This window comes from Mastigoproctus giganteus, chromosome 5 (genome assembly GCF_048544385.1).
Source record: "Mastigoproctus giganteus isolate SK-2022 chromosome 5, ASM4854438v1, whole genome shotgun sequence".
Classification (NCBI taxonomy): Eukaryota; Metazoa; Arthropoda; class Arachnida; order Uropygi; family Thelyphonidae; genus Mastigoproctus; species Mastigoproctus giganteus.
This window is the reverse complement of record NC_143579.1, coordinates 114,190,085-114,209,843: the sequence shown is the minus strand read 5'-3', so window position 1 is coordinate 114,209,843 and position 19,759 is coordinate 114,190,085. Positions and strand designations below refer to the sequence as shown.

The 19,759-nt window shown below is 36.9% G+C and overlaps 1 protein-coding gene across 7 annotated transcripts in view; it reads left to right on the top strand.

The window, feature by feature from the left end:
* Window positions 1–19,759, top strand: part of LOC150085649 (cilia- and flagella-associated protein 206) — a 465,016-nt gene that overhangs the window by 263,601 nt on the left and 181,656 nt on the right. For all 7 annotated transcript variants that reach the window (XM_090373411.1, XM_090373412.1, XM_090373415.1 and 4 more), the window contains one exon: window positions 4,144–4,263. In XM_090373411.1, coding sequence (XP_090229537.1) covers window positions 4,144–4,263 — 120 coding nt within the window. The remainder of the gene's footprint in view (window positions 1–4,143; window positions 4,264–19,759) is intronic.

Here is a 19,759-nt window from a genome sequence, read left to right as displayed (position 1 = left end):
TGTTTCCCCAACCATAAAACTTTTAAGCACGGTTGGCATGAGAAGCCAGGCTCCTGCATGGTTTTCTTTGCACATTAATTAATTCATTTTTAGATCTGGTAGGGACTAGGGAGACTTTGCCTTACTTCTTATCAGATATAGAGAGAAATTCGTATACCCTAGTTAGAGTGAGAGGTTTTGCATTCCCTGGGATCCAGACTTTGCCTAGCTACTATCGCAATCTTTTCTCTTTTCCTCCATCTTACACTGGATTCTCAATAGCGAGATCTCAATCTAATATCGCGTATTAGATTGGGTTGGATGGAGTCACGGGGAAGGCAAAAACTCTTGGGCTAACACGGTAGTTATAAAGAGCCATTGTTCATCAGGGACTAATTGAGTGGGGTGCCACAGATTTTGGTGTTGGTCCATGTACTGCTTTTAATATTCATTAATGATAATGTAGGAATTTATAGTCTTATGTCTAGTAATAATATAGAGATGGGCAGGAAAATTTAAAGACATTGACCAGGATATCCCACTTCAAGAAATCTTGATAAATTAGGCTTGTGGGCTGGAAATTATAATCCTGTTATACTAAAAAAGACTGCAGGTTAGTGTATTAACCCACTGGAAATATTAATTAGACTCCAGAATGAACCCTTGTACTTTAAAAGGTTATTTATGGCCAAAACCACAAAGGAGGCACAAAAAATGTGATCAGCAACTAGATGCCATGCATGATTTTTTAGACTATATAGCACAATTTTAAATATACTGACTAGACTCCTTTATTGCCTAAAATTTATTGGATTTTGATATATTTGACTTTAAAATTTGTAGTAATTATTAATTCTACTTTTCTGTTAAAGGAGGTTAAATTTTTTCTTACTTGGATGAGGAAGTCACATTTTGACTGACAAGGCGCCTCCGTAGCCAGGTGGGCAGGAGCAGCAGCAGGCGTAGCACCTGCTTCTTGATTAGACTGGGGTTCGAGCCTGTGACTACCAAATACAGAGGATGCGGAAAGGTCAGGGAGTGACCACCACATATCCCCAGAGCAATATGGCCTTAGTTGCTAATGCTCCTAAAAAACAAAATAACAACAATAACAACACATTTTGACTATAAATAATAGTCAGAACTGATATTGCACCTTGTATAGTTAATACTGTGGGTGTCTTGCAACTTTGTCATAACTTCACAAGGTGATTCCTAAAGTCATTCTGAATGAAAAATGTTTTATCAACAATGGTCCCATTATCAACTGTTACACAGTCATGAGTGTTTGAAATGTGATGTGTGTGTGTGTGTGTATGCAAATGCATGCAGCAGGCGTGGACATTTATGCAAAGCGAAACATGAGTAGCACATATACCAGCAAACAGTGCAGTCAGGTCGTTCTGTGTCATAACAGAAGTAACTGTGAAACTGACACATAAGTTTTCCAACAAATACATGGACATTTTGTGTACAAGTTTTGCAACAATAACACCGGTGCTGCTGTTGAGAAACGACAAAGATTTCCACAGTGAAGAATCCCATGTTAATAAGTGTTTATTAAAATTTGTTAAGTTACATGAAAAAAATAACTCATTTCAAATTATGGATGTTGAATACAATGGAATATGGAATATAGATACTGTATCCAGAAAAGCTGATCAGTTTAGTGGTGTGTATGTTTGCGTAGTGTGATGTTCAGTTATAATGTTTGTATTGAATGAATCAGCTTCTTAGGGCAGTGAGGAGTATTCACATCACTGGTTACTATCCCTGCCCAATGGAGGTGCTCTGTCTACTGTAGTCACCTTTAACTTGGTGCACATTAGGGGAACACATCCTGTGTTTAACAGACATAACTGTCAAGTAGGAGAGGAGGGGGAGAGGAGATATGCTCTTATTAAGAAGCACATAATGCTAAGGCAGTCATCTAGTTGACATAGATGGACAGTGCAATGTTCAGTTGGTTTGGTGTGACATAAGTACTGGGAAGACAAAACTGAGAGTAGCAAAAGTGTATCATTGGTCAAAAAACTGTGATGAGTATAACAAAAATCTATACAGACAAATTGAGTGGATTTTAAAATTTCCGATATTGACTAGGATTTTTGAGTTCTCATTCACACAATAGCAGAAGTTTTCCGAATTTCTTGTTGCCTAACATTCTGGTGTTTTCTACATCACTGTGTTAGAGAGGCAACAAGAGAAATCAAATCTGTTGATCTGGCTATCAACAGTAACTCTTCATGCATTAAGAATATCTAGGTAAAAGAACAACTAGCTGGCAAAGATCATAATATATTGATGTGGCAACTACTTAGAGACATAAATAGAGTCAAGGGTAAAAGGAAGGATTTTTCTTTCATCAAGGCAACTATGGTAATTTTGGACAATTTTTAAATTTCCTTCACTGGGACCAAATAATGATGTTTCCAACTTCAAATTCTAAATGGGAAGCACTCAGGAAAGTAATCATAGAAGCTACTAAGCTTTTTATACTCTGAATTATTGTTCCAGATTAAGACCTAAATGAAAGTGAAATGAATGATGAGAGTAGGTAGCGACAGAGAAGAAAAAGGTTTTGAATGGTTTGAAAGGTTTTGAATGGTCATAAGGCTTTGAATGGTTTGAGCATGCTCAATGCCAATGGGATTCTTCATCTTGCTCAGAATAATCACCTCAGAGGGCATAAATTCAAATTGAGGAAGGACGGATGTCGGATAGATGTGCGGAAATTTGCCTTTGGCCAGCGGGTGGTTGGTTGGTGGAACCGACTTCCATCACTTGTTGTAGAAGTTGATAGCCTAAACAAATTTAAAGCTCAACTGGACAGGTATTTCGAACGAACAGAGGGGTGAAGTGGGAGTGTGGTTTTTTTTTTTTTTTTTCTTTGGCTGATGCTGAATAAGCTTGCTTTCTTGCATCATATGCCTCTACTAATGCTAATGCTAAAAATGCATGGAATAATTATAAATTATCAGATATTAGTAATAGTAAATGATGCAAGAAAACAAGCATACACAGCATCACCAAAAAAAAATTCTCATATCATTTGCTATTCTATAATAGTTCTAGTTCTTCCTTGAATTTATTCAAACTACCTACTTCCACAACAGATGGAAGCCTGCTCCAACAATCAAGTATTTGCTGGCTGAAAGCAAACTTCCACATCTATGCTACAACCATCTCTCCTCTTTTTGAATTTATACCCTTCCATGTATGCAGTCTGAACAAGAGGATGGATGACATCAGAATCCATTATCTTACTCAGAAGTTATTGAATCCATTATTCAATAACTTCAGTAATGTTAATTAAATTCAGTAACCTTATTCAATCCATTCAAAGCCTTAAACACCTCAATTACATCTCCTTGGAGGAGCCCAGTCTCCAGATGCTACAGTTTGTAAAATAGAGGCCTTTCTTGATAAGAGCCCCCCATGTCCCACCTCACTAATATCTTTGCTCTTCTCTACACTTATTCCAACAGAGAGAGAGGCGCCTCCGTAGCCAGGTGGGCAGGAGCAGCAGTGCGTAGCACACGCTTCTAGATTAGACCAGGGTTTGAGTCCGTCACCACCAAATACAGAGGATGCGGAAAGGTCAGGGAATGACCACCGCATATCCCCGGAGCAATATGACCTTAGTTGCTAATGCTCCTAAAAACCAAACAAATAATCACCTCCTTAATCCTACTGGCAAAATTCATCTATATATCATTAACAAAACTCAAAGAACTTCATGTCTGACTGCATAACTATCTTCCAAAAAAAAAATATATATATATAAGAAGAACTGGTAATCTGAAAGGACCTAACAATTACAGATTTTGGAAAGTAAATGGACAAAGCATAAGTAGTTGGATTAGTTTGCTCAGCTGGAAGGGTTGGGTGCCTGATTTATGTGGATTAACTTATTTATTAACTTAATTAAATATATTTTATTCATGTTTATTCTTTTACTCCTTTCACTCTTGGGTAAAATTTAGAAATGAATGAATTAATTTGTATATTTTACAGACATTTCAATTTCCTTCAAAATGCTAAATAATAATGAAAGTTTGGAGTAAATGGAGATACCTACATAATGTAAAATTTCCACAAGATGCCAAATATAAGCTTGAAAGTATATATTTTTTATTACTATCAAATTTCTGTTTTTATTAGAAAGATGCATTGGTCATCTGCAAAAGAGCTCAAACTCTTCAGCAGTATCTAGGAATAAGAATGGAAGGCTTGCACAACACAATACAGCATAAGTCTACCATATTAAGTCACCAGGTATTTGTAAGTATTACTGATTTTACTAGAAATTGTGAAATATGAATATATTGGTTAAATTCTTAATTTGTTTTAATTCTGGAATTTTGTTTGGGATAATTATTTTATTTCTTTTTTTTTTTATATAAAAATTTTTGGGTTAGTAAATTTAATGTAAAAATAGTACAGATTTATGCTCGGAAAACAAATCGTTGTGAGGAAGTCAGACTATGCAATTAATAGAAATAATACATAAATGGTATCATGGTTGTCAATGCAGAACCTTATACTGGGTTACTAAAATTAGTAAAACAGTATAACCCAAACAAGTATCCTTTCTTTTTGACTATTAAAATCTGTTCCTATATCATCTATAATAAATACACTTGGCGATATGTTCAGATTCATAGTGCAATAGAACCTCATACATCTCGTGGTGTTGCAGTGAAAAACTATATATTAGTATTAGTGGTGGCAAATGATGCTAGAAAGCAAGCTTATAATAGCATCAGCAAAAAAAAAATAAAAAAACTTCTCATTTCACCTATCCATCCTCTCCAACAGTTTGTCTAGTTATTCCTTGAATTTATTCAAGCTATCCACTTTCACAACTTCAGATGTAAGTTTATTCCAGCAATCAACCACCTGCTAGCTAATGGAAAACTTCTGCACATCTGTTCGGGAAACATCCTTACTCAAATTGAATTTATGCCCCCCTCGTGTGTAGTCAGATCAAGAAAAAGAATCCCATCAACAGTGAGCTTGTTCAATCCATTCAAAGCCCTCAATCAGATCACTTTGAAGGCACCTGCTCTCCAGATGCTGCAATTTGTATAATCAAAACTTTTCATGGTAAAACACCCCTTTGTTCCCTTCGCCAATTTCGTTGCTCCTTCTCTATACCCACTTCGGCAGCCCTACATCCTTTATAAAATGAGGCCTCCACACATTAGCATTAGTAGAGACATATGATGCAAGAAAGTGTTCTGTGTGCTGTGTTGGGGTGGACTCCTCTTGTTATTTTACAAATTTGTAGGTGGTAGATGACTTTCATCAACTGGTGAAATACCACCACTTTGCTTATTGGAGGCTTGAAGTGGTGAAACCCATGTTTAGTCTCTAGAGCAAAGTTTCTGGCATCCCCCTCCCCCCCCATACTTCTCCTTCAACCCCTTTCGTGTTTGGGGTTTTCATAAAAAAAAAAAAAAAAAGAAAACAAATTTATACAGCATCAGCCAAAAAAAAACTTCCCATTCGCTCCAAACATTTGTCCACTTCTTCCTTCCATGAATTTATTTAAGCTATCAACTTCCATAATTACAGGTGGAAGTTTGTTCCAGCAATCAACTACCTGCTGGCTAAAGGCAAATTTCCGCACATCTGTTCGGCAACTGTCTTTCCTCAATTTCAGTTTATGCCCCCTCAGGTTTTTAATCTGAGCAAGAGGAAGAATCCCGTCAGAATAGAGGCTGCTCAATCCATTCAAGGCCTTATACACCTCAATCAGATCACCTCGCAGGTGCCAAGTCTCCAGTTGCTGCAATTTGCAGAACTTATGCCTTTCTTCATAAGAACACCCCTTTGTTCTCCTCACCAGTCTTCTTGCTCTTCTCTGGACTCGTTATAGCAACTCTACATCCTTCCTAAAATGAAGCTTCCAGAAATGTACGCACTACTCAATCGTTGTATAAGGATTGACCATTGCCTTATAGAAGGGGATAATCACCTCCTTATCCCTGCAGTAAAATTGCAGGGATAAGGAAGTGATTATATCATTGATTGTATATCATTGACAAGACCACATGACTGTCTGCACTGTCAGAAAACTTCATATCTGACTGCACAATTACCCCCAGGCAGGGCCGTTTTACCACTAGGCAAAATAGGCACATGTTAGGCCCACTGAAAAGAGGGGCTTGCACAGAGGTATTTGTCATTACTGCATGAAATAAAGAAATCTACTGGCTTCGACTTCTAAATTTAATTTAAAAATATATACCAATAATAATACTTATTGCAATGCCAACGTCATATTTGCGCAGTATCTTTTGTCGATACTTTGGTGGCAGGGGAAACATACGCGACAGCTCAGCTGTGCACTGTGCATAATTATACATTGTTTTTCACGAACCACTAGTACAACGTGAGTGGCGGCAGGAGGTGGGGAAAACGTTTGTCTACACATAGCTTGATGCATACGGTTGCAGTCAAACCGCTATCGGTAAATCAACACACATCAAAGGACCCGAACATTGATGGTAAGAAGTTTTACTTCCAAAGCGTGAGAGCTCCTCACACAGATTTTTTGTTACTTGTATGAAAATAGTATTTTTTTTTTTCTTTATAATTATAAATGATAAGATGTGCTTACATTTTGCTTTTTGATAATAACTATGTTTAACATTGTAAAATTATTTAATTTTCTATTTAAACAAAGATATATTTTAAAATGATATACATATATATATATATATACCATATATATGTATATGGAAAGGAAAAGGAAAGGAAAAGCAAGAAGAGAGCTCGAACATTTTGCTTTTTGATAATAACTATGTTTAACATTGTAAAATTATTTAATTTTCTATTTAAACAAAGATATATTTTAAAATGATATACATATATATATATACCATATATATGTATATGGAAAGGAAAAGGAAAGGAAAAGCAAGAAGAGAGCTCGAACAAAAGAAAATTAAATCAACACTATCCTCTTTTTTGATAAAATCTGAAAAAAATAATGCTGATTAGCCAAAGGTCAATGATTCTAATATTATTTTTGTAAATGTAAATGTCAGTAATACTGACTCTCTTTCAAACACAAGTATTTCTAATACAGAAAATCAAATTATCGATGGTAAAGAAGAATTTAGACAGTATTTCAGTTTTTCTAAAAGACATAACTCTATGGCATGAGATAATAACTTTGGAAATGCAAAGCTATTACGTTAAATATAAACCAGAGGCAGTATTCGGATCATTAGAATCTTCAAGAATAAAATATAAAGAAGGATCATGAATAATACATAGGTTGTTAAATTTAAATGCATTCAATAGAGTTAATAAGAACGGAGAACAATTTCCAGGCGAATGGCTGGTTTATACTCAAACCAATAAAATGACATATTGTTACATTTGTAAACTATTTTCATGTAAAAAAACTAAACTTTCAAGAGGAACAAATGATTGGAAAAACATTTTAAAAATATTATCAGAACACGAAAATTCTGTTGATCATATTTCATTGATACGCGTATTTATTTGTAGAAGTAGAAGTCAAGGTCGTATCGATACAGCTCTAATCAAAGCACAAGAATCTGAACGACTATATTGGTGGGAAATTTTGAAACATGTTATTGCCACTATTAAGTATTTAGTATCTTATGCCTTGGCTTTTCATGGAAAGCATCAAACATTTAATAAGGAACACAGTGAAAATTATATTGATGCATTAGAATATTTGGCTGAATTTGATCCTTTTCTACGAAATCATTTAAATAATTATGTGAACTTAGGAAAAGGAAGTGTACACTATTTATCATCCACTATCTGTGCTGAATTTATTACTTTGATTGGAGATAAAATAAGGAACAAAATAATGGAAGAATTAAAAGAAGCAAAATTCTATTCAATAATAGTAGATTCTACACCTGACATAGCCCATGTAGATCAATTAACTATCATAGTTCGATATGTACATGGTAAAGTAAATGAACGATTTCTTACCTTTATACCGATTACATCACATACAGCAAAAAGTTTAGAACATTTAATTATGGAATATTTTTAAGAAATGAATATTGACATTCAAAACTGCCGAGGGCAGAGCTATGACAATGCGGCAAATATGTCCGGCTGCTATAATGAACTTAAATCTTATTAAACAACACAGTCCTTCTGTGGAATTTGTTCCTTGTGCAAGTCACTTATTAAACTTGGTTGGCAATGCAGCAGCATAAAGTTGTATGGAAGTAAAATTTTTTTTTAATATAATTCAAGAACTGTATGTTTTTTCCTCCGCATCTACTCATCGATGGAACATATTAGAGAATTGTGTGACAAAGAAACATTTAACTATGAAACCTTTGTCAAATGCAAGGTGGTCTGCACGAGCTGATGCAGTTTGTTTGTTTGTTTGTTATTTGGTTTTTAGGAGCATTAGCAACTAAGGCCATATTGCTCTGGGGATATGCGGTGGTCATTCCCTGACCTTTTTGCATCCATCGTATTTTGTGGTCACAGGCTTGAACCCTGGTCTAATCAAAAAGTGTGCTCTTACTGCATCAGCAGGCTACAGAGGTGCCTGCTAATGCAGTAAGAGCCTTAAAAGAGAATTATGTTAACATTAAAACAGCATTAAACAAACTATCCATAAAAGAAACTGAAAAGCCAGTTGTTCGAGTAGAAGTGGCTACATTATTTAATAAACTGGATGAAATCAAATTTGTTTTATTAATATGTATTTGGGAAAAAATTTTAAATAGAATAAATGCTGTTAGCAAATCGTTGCAATCATACACAGGTTCAATTTCTACAGTGGTATTATATGATAGCATAAGCAACTTTATTAAAAATATGCATAACAATTTCAAGGAGTTTGAAAATGAAGCTGGAAATATTACTCCAATTAAATATAAAAAAAAAACGGCAAATTACAAAAAAAAATATTTTTTAATGATAACAATGAGAACTACATACAATTAGGAGGTGAAGCTTTTAGAGTGAACATATTTTTATCCGTTTGTGATAGAATAGTTACTGATTTGTGTAGAAGAGGTGATGTATATAAAGATATAAACAATAAATTTAAATTTATATATGATTATAGCGAAGAAGCATTCATGCATTGTAAAACTTATATTGAGGGAATTTATAGTAAATATGTAAATGTTGATGAATTGAAAGTGGAACTGGAACAGTTTGATATATTAAGTAAGGCTGAGAAGGTAGTCACTGCTTCTGAAAAATTGAATTTTATAATCAAAAAGAAAATTATATCCACATTTCCTAACATCGGAATAATTTTAAGATTGTTTTTAACATTACTAATGGGCAATGCTGAAGGAGAGCATTCATTTTCCGTACTGAAACTGGTAAAAAATTATTTACACAATACTCTTTTGGAACAAAAGCTTAACGCACTGGCAATACTGTACATAGAAAAGGATATTCTAAAAACTCTTTGTTATGAGGATATTATTAATAAGTTTACAGATTTCAAAATTAGAAAACAAAAATTTTGAATTTCTTAAAAGAATTTAATATTGATTTTTTATTTTCATTTTATATTTTTTTGTAATCTCAAACTAATAATAAAAATTAACACAACTTCACAAATTATGATTTTTTTAACAAATATCACCCTCTTCTTGTTTATATAAGAAGAGCCCTGCTTTCATTTGTATGCCTTGGGTCCGAAAAGCTTGTTTATATAAGAAGAGCCCTGACTTTCATTTGTATGCCTAAGGTCCGAAAAGCTCTAGACACGGCCTTGCCCCCAATTCTCTTTCATTCTCCACTACCCTGAGTGTAACACCACCCAGTTGGTACATTTCTTTTGGGTTACTGCTACCCATGTTCATTTGTCCTTTGCATTTGTCCATGTTAAACTTCAGTTGCTACTTCTCAGCCCATCTGCCTAATTTTTCCAGAACCTGTTGCAGCAGCATACTGTTATTAACAACCCTGCCAACCTTTGTATCATCTGCAAACTTTGACATTAAGCTTGATATACCTTCATCAATATCATTGATAAATATACAAAACAACAATGGTTCCAACACCAAACCCTGGGGGATACTACTAATAACATTAGTCCACAAAAAGCAGTGTCCATTGATAACCATTCTCTGTCTTCTCCCACTCAACCATTGTTTTATCCATTGTAGCAACTTTCCCTTAATGCCATACTGTTCCAATTTGTACACTAGTCTTTCATGAGCAACAGTATCAAAAGCTTTCCTGAAATCCAAATACAAGTCGACCATCACTAATCCAGCAGCGTTGAGTTAGTGATGGTCCTGTGGGTGTCAGATTAGTGAGTTTGCTGGATCATCAGTGGTTATTTTAGCACATACAGTTTACCCAACAGCTAACCACCACATCCTTCCTTTAACACATTGACTGCCAAGCTAGTTTAAAAAAAAAATTCCCCAGGGGCCAAAAAATATATAGCATATAATTTGATTAGTAATTCTAAAATAAATATTGTAATGTCAGTGTTGTCATTTTTTTGCTTAAAATATCAAAAAAGAGGCTTTTTTATGTCGCATATATGTGGCCGACGTGGCCCAGTAAGTTACTTTATTTCTTGAGAAGCCATGTCGGCAACATACGTGTGACGCTATTACGGCATACATATGAAGGTCGTTTGTGATTAGTTTATTGCACACACGGTGAGCACTGAAGTAAAACTAATTGCGATAAAATAAACTCTCAAACGTTGCAATAAGTTTGTCAGTATTGTTAGAGATTTTTTGAAAACAAGTTCGTTAGCGTGCTGTATTATCCGTCATATTGTATTGTGTTTTTCGGCAAGTTTGTACAAGTCTGTTGTAAAAAAAAAAAAAAAAAAAAATCTAAAAAGACATGCCGCTGTCGAGTTTTTTCAGAAATTCAACTTTATCTGTTATGGACAATGTATGGTGTTTGCGCTTTACACCACAAGAGGCACTTCCTTTATGCATTGGAACAATGGCTGGGGCTATATGTGAGCAGGTTATAATAATAAATGCAGAAAAACAAGTGGGAATGGCTTGCCAGTGTTTATGAGTTTGTGTCAACAGCTGATGCTGCAATCAACGCCACCAAAACAGTAGTGGCAGGTCAGTGCGCCGATCCAGGAAATTTGAAATTAAGTTTATGGAAATTATGTCCAAATTAGCAGTGGAACCGGATTACCAGTGGCCAGATTAGTGATGGTCGACCTGTATATGATATCAAAATTATATTTTGCATCCAATTCCTTTGTAACCACATCATAGTATCCAATTAAATTAGTCAGACAAGACTTTCTCTTAACAAACCTATGCTGTGTCTGAATTATTGCTTGAAAGGATCCAATTATTTGAAAGGTTATTGGCCTCAAGGATCCAAAAACTGCTGGAAGAAAAACAGCTTTGTTCAAGTTCCCAGTTTGGGTTTAAGAAGGGGCAATCAACAGAAGGTGCTATAACATCCTTAACTACCTTTGTTCAAAATTCACCAGGAAAATATATTCTTGCTGTATTTTTTGACTTTCAGGGTGCTTTTGACTCACTTTGGTTGGAGAGTGCCCTCAGGTCTTTCAGATCTGCAAATTGTGATGATTATGTATATCAAGTACTTAGGTCTTTTTTTAAGGACAGATTTATTGAGGTTTGTACAAAGCACTTAACATACAATGCTCAGGTTTCCAGAGGATTCCCCAGGGGTCAGTGTTGGGGCATCTTCACAGGAATGCAGAGTTAGATCAATGGTTGTTAATGCAGCATAAAGATACTATCAGAATCGCATATGCTAACAATTTGGTGATTCCAGTGGACGGATGACTGAGAAGAATACTAGAGGAAAGAATCCAGCCAATCATAGACGATCTGACAGTTTGGGCAAAGGTAAACAAGTTAAACATTTCTCCAAGTAAAACCAATTATATGAAATTTATAAACCACTTTGACTACAATAGATCCCACCCACCCATGATTCTGTTAAACAATTCCCTAATTACTTATGTCCCAAAGAATGAATACTTGGGTATTATTTCAGATGTCCTTGGGTATTATTTCCTCATGTCTCAAATCTGAGGTATAAAAAATTTGGAATTTCACTGCATCTGTGGTAAGGATATCCAAAAAGGGAGTTAACTAAGAAAACCTGAAAGCTGCATTATAAGAATATGTTTTTGCCAATCGTTCCTGTGCTGCAAGTATTTGTTATCAAAACTTCTCCAAATTCAAAATGAAAGCAAAGCTGATATCAGTTCAGAGATCTGTTTTACTAATGGTCAACAATATTCCCAGGACAGTTTCCAATAATGCCCTCCAAGTTCTTGTGGGAGTGTTTCCCCTAGACCTATGGATATAACATCGGACCTGGCAAATGATTTAAAGCTGGAAAAGAAAACAACTTACTGGTATCTGGCAATGAAGATTAGCATTAGCATTAGTAGAGGCATATGATGCAAGAAATTAAGCTTATGCAGCATCAGCCAAAAAAAAAACAAAAAAAAAAAACCACTTCCATTTCACCCCTCCATTTGTTCGAAATACCTGTCCAGCTGAAGCTTAAATTTATTTAGGCTATCAACTTCCACAACAAGGGATGGAAGTCTGTTTCACCAACCAATTACCCGCTGGCTAAAGGCAAATTTCCGCACATCTATCCTACATCTGTCTTTCCTCAATTTTAATTTATGCCCTCTCGGGTGATTATTCTGAGCAAGAGGAAGAATCCCATCAGCATTGAGCATGCTCAAACCATTTAAGGCTTTATACACCTCTATCAGATCACCTCGCCAGTGCCGTCTCCAGACACTGTAATTTGCAAAATTTAAGCCTTTCTTCGTAAGAGCAACCCTTTGTTCCATTCACTAATCTTGTTGCCCTTCTCTGTATTCGTTCCAGTATCTCTACATCCTTCTTGAAATGAGGCCTCCAGACCTGTATACAGTACTCAAGGTGTGGCCTGACCATTGCCTTATACAAGGGAATAATCACCTCCTTATCCCTGCTAGAAAAATTTCTGTATATCATTGACAAGACACCATGAGCTACTCTTGCAGCCCATCTGCACTGCTCAGAGAACTTCATATCTGCCTGCACAATTACCCCCAGGTCCTTTTCATTCTCTACCACTTTCAGTTTAGTACCACAGAGTTGATATGTTGCTCTGGGGTTGCTGTTTTCCATATGTAGTACTTTACATTTGTCAATGTTAAACTTCATTTGCCACCTCTCAGCCCATCTGCTCAAACTTTCCAGATCCTGTTGCAGCAGCAGCATATCATCAGTAGTGTCCTTAACAACCCTGCCAACCTTTGTATCGTCTGCAAACTTGGACATTAAGCTTGATATACCATCATCAATATCATTTATAAATACAGAAAACTATAATGGACCCAACACTGATCCCTCAGGGACTGGCCCCGGGTGCCAAGCGATTGTGACTAAGCGATTTCTCAGTACTTCCAGTGCGATTTCCAGAAAGCGATTTACAGTTCCTTTTTGTTCTTATCGTTAAAAAATCTCTTCATTTTATAACAGCTCTCGTAACAAAAGTCCCTGTACAGAGTAAGGAAGGAAAGCCACCTTTCTTTTTTCTCATAGTATATTACTAATACCTACTAATCTTCGCTTGGTCACACCAGGCACTGCTCCTGCCTCCCCGTGGCGGGGCCGGAAATCTTGGCAGAAAAGTCTCTCTGCCAAGGGCTAAAAGGAGCAAATATGGACCATACCAATACTGACTCTTGCGGGATCAATGCCCCATCACATTCTAGAGAGCAGGAAGATTATAACCCTTCCTTTGCTAAGAGACAAAAGAAGGATACAGACCAGAATATCTGGCCTCATTTCCTCATAATACATTCTTTGACTGACCAGCCAGTCAGCAAGCTTTCTCCTTTTCTGATCCAGAAAAGTTTAGAGAATGTCGCTGGCTCACCAGAAATGGTTCGCAGACTAAAATCAGGTGACCTGCTTGTTGAAACAACACAATCCAAGCATTCTGACAAGCTACTTAAATTGAAAACACTTGGAGGAACTCCCATAGAAGTGTCACCTCATGCCACCTTAAACTACTCAAAATTAGTTATAACAGAATGGGATCTCCTACATGTATCCGAGGAAGAAATTAAACAAGAGCTTTCAGAACAAAATGTTATTCAGGTAAAAAGAATACTAATCAAAAAGGATGGTTCACTACTTCCAACCAGAAACATTATACTAACTTTCAACTTGCCAAATCCACCAACATCTGTAAAAGCCGGATACTTGAACTGTCATGTCCGACCGTACATACCGAACCCAATCAGATGTTATAAATGTCAAAAATTTGGGCATTCACAGACAGTATGTCGAGGGACTGCTGTATGTGCTTCATGTGGATCTAAAGACCATATCCATACCGAATGTTCTGCACAAACCTTGCAGTGTCCAAACTGCAGAGGCAACCATTCCGCTTACTCCAAAGACTGTGAAACATGGAAAAAAGAAAAAGTGATTCAGAAGTATAAAACTGAGCACAAAGTTTCTTACCCTGAGGCAAAAAAAACAAATATCACTAATTACAATAACACGTTCATATGCAGCAACTGTCCAATAGCATAAACAGATAACTGCTGTTACCACCACTACCACTTCAGTTCAAACCAACGTTACAGTCCCACCAAACATCTCTATTTCTGATTGGGCTCGCTCAATCCTAGCTCCATCAGCAAAATCATCTTCAACCTCAACTTCTAATCAAGTCATAAAAACACCTGTTACAATCCCACTAACAATGCCGTCTATGTCACGGCCAATCATGAATACTAAAAACATAGATAAAGATGACAAACCCCCTGCCCATGATCATATGGATACATGTGAAAAAGAAGTCCCAGAAGAACCAATCTTAGAGATACATGCTGAGGAAGAGATGGAAGTTCGCCCAATCTTCCCCAGAAAAGAGAAAAAGCCTGAGCGATCCAAGCAGACCCCCACTCGTAAAAAGTCAGAGACAAATACAAACACAAAGCCAATATAATGCGCACAATAATACAGTGGAATTGTCGAGGTTTCTGCAGCAACCTGGATGACATTCGCAACCTAGTTGATAAATATCACCCGGTAGGCGTCTGCCTTCAAGAAACTAACCTAACACCACAAATAAATGCAGCAGTAAATCACTACGGTATCTATAGACAAGACCGAAGATTTTCCGGAGGAGCTCATGGTGGAGTTGCAATCTTAATTGATTCCAAAATTCCGTGTAAACGCCTCCAACTACAAACTCCTTTGGAAGCAGTTGCAGTTCGAATCTCAATACATTTTACTTTCTCGTTGGTCTCACTCTACCTTCCCCCAAATCAAGAATTTTCATATTCAAATTTGGAAGCGTTAGTAACCCAGCTTCCACCTCCGGTCTGTATCATGGGAGATTTAAATAGTCACCATCCCATGTGGGGATCCCGTCATCAAGACAAACGTGGTAAATTGATTGAAAAATTACTGGAAGAGCAAAATCTCTCTCTCCTTAATACCGGTACTGAGACATACATCCATTTGCCCACTGGAACAGCCTCTGCAATTGACGTATCCATATGTTCACCTGTCCTATACCCATTGATTGAATGGTCAATATTGAAGAAGAATCCACTAAATAGCGACCATTTTCCTGTGGTCTGCAAAATACTAACAAATGATGTTGCACATCACGATGGCCAAAAAAGATGGAGATTCCATAAAGCTGACTGGACTAAATATAAAACAATTGCAGCAATAGATGAACAAATAATCACCACTCAGCCCATAGACAATGCTACAGCTCATGTCACAAACCAAATTTTAATAGCAGCTGAAGCTACAGTTCCTCGGTCATCTGGAAAATGCCACAAACATGACACAGCATGGTGGACTGAAGAATGCAGTATGGCCAAAAGAGAGAAGAACAAAGCTTGGAATCTCTTCCGAAAATATCCCATTTTCATCAATCTCATAAATTTTAAAAAAGCCAGAGCCAAAGCTAGATATCTCCAGTGTAAAAGTAGAAAGGAATCATGGATACGTTTCGCCTCCACAATTAACAAAAATACAGATACCCGTGTCATATGGAACAAAATCAGAAAACTAAATGGGAAATTTCCTTCAGTTTCAACTCCACTAATAATCTGGAATGGACAAGAGATAACAAACCCCAAGGAAATCACAAACTTACTGGCAACGACTTTTGCAAATATATCAGCAGTATCGGCATATACTCCATCTTTTCAGAAAACTAAAACTGTAGCTGAAAAATACAGACTAAATTTTAAAACCAACCAACAACTCCCATATAACCAACCTTTCAACATAGAAGAATTACAAAAAGTCCTGGCTAAGTCTAGGAAGAGTGCAGCAGGACCTGATGGAGTTCACTATGAAATGATCCAACAACTTAATCAAAAATCTCTAAAGGCATTGCTTATGCTATACAATAGAATTTATACGGAAAACTACTATCCAAATTCCTGGCTTCACTCCCTTATAATTGCCTTACCAAAACCTGGCAAACATCACACGATCCCTACAAATTATCGACCAATAGCGCTAACAAGTTGCCTTGGGAAAATCCTCGAGAAAATGGTGAACAACAGATTAACCTGGTTTCTGGAAACATATAACGTACTTAACATAACTCAATACGGATTTCGTAAAAACAGATCATCTCTGGACCCCATGATAAAAGCAGAAGCAAATATCCGCAATGCTTTTCTAAGGAATGAGCATCTAATAATGATCAGTCTTGATATAGAAAAAGCCTTTGATACTACCTGGCGATACGGCATTCTTAAAGATCTCCACAATATCGGTTTGCGAGGAAACTTACCACTCTTGGTAAAAAATTTTCTGAAAGTTAGAACCTTCCAGGTAAAATACCAAAATGATCTGTCAAAAATATACACACAGGAAGAAGGAGTACCCAAGGCTCAGTGCTGAGTGCAACCTTATTTGTCATCAAAATAAACTCTATTATAAAAGACCTGCCAAAAACAGTTGAAACATTCCTTTATGCAGATGATGTTACTATCTCGTGCCATTCACAAAACATGAACATGATAGAAAGACAATTACAAAGCGCAGTGAACAAAATAGAACTGTGGACTAAAAACAATGGCTACAGATTATCAGAACAAAAAACAGTAGCTGTACACTTCTGTAGAAAACGAAAACTGCATCTAGATCCAGAAATAAAACTAGAAAACCAGCTGATACCTCTAGCAAATAGTATACGTTTCCTTGGCCTGATTCTTGACAAAAAACTTAACTTTTTGGAACACATCAAATACCTCCGAACAACTTGTCAAAAAAAACTAAATATTCTCAGAGTTCTTTCTGCAATGAAGTGGGGAGCCGATCGGTTCACACTTCTTCACCTATACCATGCTATAATCAGATCAAGACTAGACTATGGAGCCCCTGTGTATAGTTCGTGTAGACCAATGTCATCAAATGGCTCAATTCCATACATCATAGTGCCTTACGAATCTCTTTAGGTGCATACAGAACATTACCAGTACAAAGCTTATATGCAGAGACTCATGAGCCCTCATTATATCTCCGGAGGCAAATGCTGCTATTAAACTCTGCAATTAAAATCCGAAGTCTTCCTCACCATCCTACTTGGCAGTATCTTTTCAATCCACAGTGGGAAATCCTCTACAGCAATAAACCCACAGTAAATAAACCAGCCGGAATACGACTAAAAGAAACAATCTCAAAATGGGGCCTAAGCTTTGAAAATGTACACGAGGAAAATAGTACAAGTATTCCACCATGGCACACTTTCACGCCAAACTGTGACACTTATTTTCAACAATGGGGAAAAAGCACTCTGGCAAATGTCAACATAAAACAGATGCATGCAGCCCACGCATCACAGTTCTCGGAATAGCTTCATATATACACAGACGGCTCTAAAACAGACACCAAAGTTGGTGCTGCAGTGGCATCTCCAGACACTGTTCTCTCACAACAACTTCCAAACCAATGCAGTAGCTATTCCTCTGAACTATTCGCCCTAGAAATGGCCTTGAAATACATAGATTCTTCCCCACTTCTAAAACATCTCATCTACACAGATTCGTTGAGTGCAATACAAGCTCTCCAACAAAGACAGACTCCATCACATCCCATTCTCTATCAGATACAAGCTCACCTTGTAAAACTTAAAAGCAAAATGAGGCAAGTAAAATTCTGTTGGATCCCAGGACATACAGGCATTGAAGGTAATGAAAGAGCTGATCAAGCAGCAAAGAATCCTACAAACACAAACTAAAGGTTTTGCAAAGTTCCATATACCGATTACAGACCAATCATAAAACAGTCTCTCCACAATCAGTGGTCACAAATGTGGCAAAATGAATTAAACAATAAACTGTTTCAAATAAAACATGAGCTACAGCCATGGAAATCGAGTCTTCGCAAGAATCGGCATGAAGAAGTCATTATATCCAGATTACGCATTGGACATACACATCTTATGCACAATTATTTACTCACCAAAGCAAATCCTCCAGAATGCCTTCACTGTTCTTGTCAACTCACTGTAAAACATTTCCTTATAGAATGTCCACAATACCACATGGCACGACAATCAGCCTTCCATCTCCCTATAAATTTCCAAGAATCTCTGACCTTATCACAAATCCTAGGCGATAACTCCAACATTGAAAATATATTTACATATTTAAAATTAATAGGATATTTTGACCAGATATAAATCATATTTAAGAAATAGAAACGTCCTTGTCACTAAACATTAATAGATAGGCGCAATATGGCCAAAGTTGCTTTTGCGCCAAAAAAACCCAACAACAACCAACCAACCAACCTCAGGGACTCCACTAATAACATTAGTCCACGATGAGCAGAGTCCATTGATTACCACTCTCTGTCTTCTCCCCTCAACCAACCCTTTATCCATAGCAGCAATTTGCCTCCAATGCTGGCGCCTCTGTAGCCAGGTGGGAAGGAGCAGCAGTGCGTAGCACACGCTTCTTGATTAGATCGGGGTTCGAGCCTGTCACCACCAAATACAGCGGATGCGGAAAGGTCAGGGAATGACCACCGCATTTCCCGGAGCAATATGGCCTTAGTTGCTAATGCTCCTAAAAACCAAATAACAAACAAACAAACAGCCTCCAATGCCACACTGCTCCAATTTTTGCAGCAGTCTTCCATGTTCAATAGTATCAAAAGTCTTTCTAAGATCCAAATATATATCAAAGTTATTCCCTGCATCCAGTTCTTTTGTGACTACATCATAGGATCCAATCAAATTGGTCAGGCAAGACTTTCCCTTAACAAAACCATGCTGTGTCTGTGCTATAACTGAAGTCTTGTCTAGATGATCCTGCAGTGCTTCTTTAACCAGTGCCTCAATTAATTTTACTGGAACAGAAGTTAAACGCACAGGTCTATAATTACTTGTGTCAGCCTTTGATCCTCCTTTGTGAATTGGGGTCACATTTTCACATCTCCAGTCCAAAGAAGCTCTCATAATTATGGCTAAGGGTTTGCTTACTTCCTTTGCTGCCTCCTTTAATATAACTGGATAGATCCCATCCACCCCAGGTTCCTTTTTTATGTTTATCCTCAACAATTTCTCCTACACTTTCCTCTCAGTTATTACAAAATCACTTTGCCAGGTGGGAAGGAGCAGCAGTGCATAGCACATGCGTCTTGATTAGACCGGGGTTCGAACCTGTCACCATCAAATAGGGAGGATGCAGAAAGGTCAGGGAATGACCATCGCATATCCCCGGAGCAATATGGCCTTAGTTGCTAATGCTCCTAAATAACAA